At 55.3% G+C, this 4,899-nt stretch overlaps 3 protein-coding genes across 3 annotated transcripts in view; 2 read left to right on the forward strand and 1 right to left on the reverse strand.

Moving 5' to 3' along the window:
- Nucleotides 1-618, forward strand: part of SPRG_20995 (DNA/RNA non-specific endonuclease) — a gene marked incomplete at both ends in the record, with an annotated part of 1,911 nt that extends 1,293 nt beyond the window's left edge. Inside the window, one exon of the mRNA XM_012350689.1 lies at nt 46-618. Coding sequence (XP_012206079.1) covers nt 46-618 — 573 coding nt within the window. The remainder of the gene's footprint in view (nt 1-45) is intronic.
- Nucleotides 619-1,421: 803 nt separating this feature from the next.
- On the reverse strand, nt 1,422-2,516 carry SPRG_11205 (hypothetical protein; the record flags this gene model as incomplete). The annotated part of the gene is made up of 1 exon (XM_012350669.1): nt 1,422-2,516. The coding sequence occupies one exon, from the start codon at nt 2,514-2,516 to the stop codon at nt 1,422-1,424; it is 1,095 nt and encodes a 364-aa protein (XP_012206059.1).
- Nucleotides 2,517-2,999: 483 nt separating this feature from the next.
- On the forward strand, nt 3,000-3,491 carry SPRG_11206 (hypothetical protein; the record flags this gene model as incomplete). The annotated part of the gene is made up of 2 exons (XM_012350670.1): nt 3,000-3,053; nt 3,135-3,491. 2 exons carry the CDS (start codon nt 3,000-3,002, stop codon nt 3,489-3,491), a joined length of 411 nt encoding a protein of 136 aa, XP_012206060.1.
- Between the last annotated feature and the right edge of the window lie 1,408 nt (nt 3,492-4,899).

Raw genomic sequence — 4,899 nt, forward strand, 5'->3', positions numbered from 1 at the left:
CTGCGCTGGTTCTACGTCATGGGCAAAGATGTTGGTAACGCGAAGCGTCCGGGGTCGTTCTACGAAGACCCGAACATGCCCGAAGGTTGCTTGCAGCAAAAGTCGACCAAGGCGTACTCGAATGGCTACGATCGCGGTCACTTGGTCACGTCCAACCACATGGATACGGACGCCACCATCGCCCGCGAGTCACACTACATGAACAACGTTGTGCCGCAAGTGTCGACCTTCAACCAGGGCATTTGGGTCCAGACTGAGAAGCTTCAAGAATGCTACCGTGACATCAATCCCGTCACGACGTACGGGGGCGTCGTCTACGATGCCAACTCGGGTACGCAGTTTGTCGATGGCTGGGGCATCAAGACGCCGAGCTACTTCTGGAAGGTTGTGCTCACGACGGACCCGAAGACGGGCAGTGACAAGATCATCGCGTGGTTCTTCCCCAACGAGGAAAACCTCGGCAAGCTGGATAAGTACTTGGTGTCGGTCGCCTCCATTGAAGCACGGCTCAACGACGGTCTTGGCCCGATTCCAGTGCCAGAGGGGCTCAAGAACACGGTCGAGTCTGCGACGTGGGCTCTTCCCGACAACTGCGATCACGGCCGCCGCTTGTTGTAAGCACACTCGACACTCGGTGCAGAGTCGTTTTGCGAAGCATAGCACACTAAACACTGTGTATAGTTTCAAGACTGCTAGTATTTGGTAAAGAAAAATAGAGCAGTACACTACATTCGATACTATCGATGTAAAATGCAGTCTGGGTGGGGCGCATGCGAGTCTTACGGTCGTGGGCATAACGATCACTACTGAACGCTGCCGGCAAGCTGCACCCTGTTTTTTGCGCCTTCGTCAATGACCATGGCGACAAAAGGGGAAGCGGCAAACTTGGTGCCGACGATCCTTGAGCTTCCTCGTCGCGGAACAGTTCCTCGCTCGTTTAAATTTGTGCTCTGGATTTGGTCCTTCCGCCGAGCCTCGCCACTCACTCACGTAGCTACAAGCTCAAACCCTAGCAAAAGATATTTCGTCGTTCGCTTGCGGTAGCGGCCACTGCAAGAGCCTACAATGCTACGTCACTTTGACGTTCTACAACATGCACAACAGAAGCACCACATGGGCTACATAAACTATTTATCTGAAGCCTTCGTAAGCGTTGGATATAAAAAAACATCAAGCCTTGCCTGCTGTAGCTGCACGGCCGTTTCAAGTTGACGCTCGACAGCACTCTTTACGAGCTGCTCTACGACGACGCTCTGCCCGACGCTTACCATTAAGATTCTACAACCACCGTGATGAGAGCCTCTCATCACGGTGGATAACGTTACCTCTCATTGTGAGGTATTCAGGCGTGGCGAGAACAATACTTCTGTATCCAAATTTGTTGCATGGTAACATTTTGGTTTTACAAAACTAAAATGACGCTATTGCGGGGACGGCCGCGCATGCAGCATGGCCTCCAGCATGAGCTCGTCGTCGGCATTGATCGCATTGCGCTTCATCTGTGCGACCGAGACCCAGAAAAAGAGCGCAAAGGCTAGTCCTGCGAGGACGACTGCGGGGTACGCCATCGCATCCGTGTAGGGCTTGGGCAACGCATCAAACTTTTCGTCAAAGCAAATAAGGGCGCGGTTGGCCTTGTAGAGGCGCAGAATCTCGCGGCGGCAGCGCTTGGCCTCGGGGTATGCCAAGAGGTACGGGTATAGCTTGGCGCTGGCGCTCATGATGCAGTAGCTCGCCATTGGGTCGACTGTCGTCAACGGACAGTGCTCTTGGACCCAGCTACCGAAGCTCGAGGTATCCTCGGGCGCGGCGACGAGGGCGCGGCACCCGTCACACGCCACGTCCAGAGATGGCTCGCTCGTCAGCACGCTGGGGGCGACCGTCGCGCAAAACTGGGAGAGCGTCATGTGATCGTCAATGGCGACGCCAAGGAACGACGATGTCTGGAGCAGCGCGGCGATGCGCTCGTGCTCGGTCTTGTTGTCGAAAATCAGAGGCTGGACGAGCGTCTTGCGCAGGGGAAAGGCGTTGCAGTACGCCTTGCCCTGCTTGGCGCAGTACGTATCTTCAAAGGCCGCGAGCTGCTCATCGCGGCTGTCCCACGGTCGCATGGAACAGTCCGAGTTGGTGTCGGCGAGGTACCCGCGGTCGTAGTAGTATGCATTGACGATGCCGGCTTCGACCTCTTCAAGGGCGGCGCGCCGGGAGGACACGGCCTGGAGCCAGTAGAATTCCGAGAAGGCGAGGATGAAGATGGCGCCAAAAAGGGCAAACGCAGCCAATAGCACGAGAAGCAGTGGCGCGAGCGACGCCAGTTTGCTCGCCATTCGGACGCGGACGAGGCCAGCGATGACGACGCAGAGACCGCCGAGTGCGCAGGACGTATAGACGTCGGCGTGCGGAATGAGTGGCCGCACCCACGTCGCAACGAGGACAATCGGGACGGCGGCAAAGTAGATGGCGCTGAGGGCGCTCCACGCGAGGTACGCGCGAAGAGGCCACGTGACGAGGTACATGGCAATCAAAAACTGACGTTGGGTTGCCGTTCGAGGCTCCACGTCTGAGACTCAATGTCCTGCGCCGTGTGACACCCACGTGTGTCAACCAGCATCTCTGCAGCGATTTTATCCGGCTTTTAGGTAGTACTTGCGTGATAAGTTATCACGCAAGTACTACCGGTACTGCGCAGCATTGGATCGCTGAAGTACACGAGTAGCTACGAGCTAGTGCCGTATTTCAATTGGGAAAGAGAAGCGACGGGGCCTGATACCCTGTCCTAGAAGTTACTACTGTATTGACATGGCTACCTCCTCATGACGCGGATCGGGGCCGTCATGCACAGCGGGTGATTTCACCGATGAGACTGTGCCTCGGTTCGTTTTTGCCAATTCCATGCAGGTAATAGTAGCACGCGGAGGCGCCATCCGCGAGTGAGCATGCACATACTATAATGCCACCGACGACGGACCAGACCACACAGATGCGGATCCTCGAGCGAGATGGCCCAACCATCTATCGACCAGTACGAGTCTGCGCAATGGATTGGGTCGAAGGTAAATGCTCAATGCTCTGGCAACTCGACTAGGTTGCATTCTGCACCACGAGGTAACGATGAGTTTTGAGTTGCAAGATAGCCACCCTTCCACGCGCACACCTGCGGCGGTGGCCGCCGCCACGTATCGTCAGCCCGACCACATTCTACCGCGCTACGGCTCATCAAGCTGGGAGCCGTCGTGGCTCGCACCCAGCTCTACTTCCTTGGCGATGACGCCCAAGGCTGCCCCGTCTGTGGTGCTCCCGAGACGTACGAACGTCTGCTCGGCTGCGAATTTGTCTCCACGGTCTGGGCCGTCTTTCGGCCGCTCGTCGACGCGCTGGAGCTGGAACTCCCCTCGACGCTGTCTGCGCTCTTGTTTGAACCGCTGCTGGTGAGTGCTCCACACCGTCTGGCTCGCCTGAAACGACCGAGTCTTCCGTCCCGAGGTGCCTGAAGCGGCCGCCACTCGCGCCGCGTTCTTGACCAAGCTGCAATTTCAACATTTGCTGCTGAATATCCAAGCGCTGTGTCTCTTCAAAATAATGAACGTCCTGCGCCACGACGCCTGGCTTCGCGACCACCTCGTTCCGGCTTGCGCCATCCATACGCCTCGCCTTCGAGACGGCTAAGCCTCGCTGCTGCCGTCAGTCACAACACGCTCTGAATCGAAAGCTCACCTAAAAAACAGATCATTGTACACAAATTACATACCGGTATCTAAATAGACTCACTTCACACGTGAACAATTACAGTCTGAACTTTACTAGATGATAATTGGGAAAGTTAGGTACTAGTACGTCTGCTTTTTGCTTTCTCCTATACATGTATTCTCAATGATACCCCTCGCTCCACACTAGTCGTGAAACCGTCTACAATGGCGTTGAAGGGTAGTTCAGACGGGTGCATTTGACGTTTAACCCTAACTAAATGAGCCGTTTCATCGCGCTTCTTCCTTGTGTTCTTTGTGGCACATGCCGAGCGTTGCCTTATTATGGTGACCTTCTTCAGTGACATTCGTGTCCGGATGGGGGGGATGTCCGGATAGAAAGAATCGGCGTGTCGGGATCGAACCGGCGACCTCTGGAGGTGGAAGCAGGAATCATACCGCTCGGCTCAAGCGGCCCCCGCGTTGAAGGGTTAAAGGTCGTTCTCCTGTGTCTTCAGAGCGTCTCTGCCGCGTACGGAAAGCAGCCCTGTCGAGAGGGATCCAATACGGTACGGCATTCGTCGCAAGCAGCATACACCGCTGTATAAATGCAGTAGTGCAACACAAGGAATCACTTGTAATTGGGCCGCTGCTACCGATTGTTTCGCTTTCTGGAGAGCTAGGACTCTTCAGAAACTGCTTCAGAAAGATACCGCGACTGCAAGGAGGACATCATGCATGCAATTCCAAGGAAGCATGTGTTTTTGACAATTGCCATCAGCAATTGCCGTGCAGTCAATAATCACAGTGGCCTCGGCTCACCTCCAGGATGTGCATATTATGAGGTCCTTGCCAAGGGTCAATTGACCAATGTCCTCGCATTGCCTCTTCCTTACCGGTAAAACGATGCTACATGTGCTACCAATAGCTTTATCGATGCAAAGATAGTTACTCAAAGGTGGGAAGTAACCTGGCCAGTACCATCGTACGGCGATCTTGTGATGTTGGACCACAACCGCAAGCCAATATAGAAACATACAAACGCGTACTATTATTGTCTAAGTTAGTAGTAGCACTTTACTGCATCAAGGCGGCAGCGACGGCCGTCATGGCAACAACCGAGAGCGTCGTGGCGGCAGCGGCCGACGGCGCCGGGGTCGTCGTCGTCTTGTTGCCAGCACCACCGGGCACGGTCGTGATCGCGGGCGCGCCCGTG

The sequence above is a fragment of the Saprolegnia parasitica genome (assembly GCF_000151545.1).
Source record: "Saprolegnia parasitica CBS 223.65 unplaced genomic scaffold supercont2.68, whole genome shotgun sequence".
NCBI classification, from domain to species: Eukaryota; Oomycota; class Saprolegniomycetes; order Saprolegniales; family Saprolegniaceae; genus Saprolegnia; species Saprolegnia parasitica.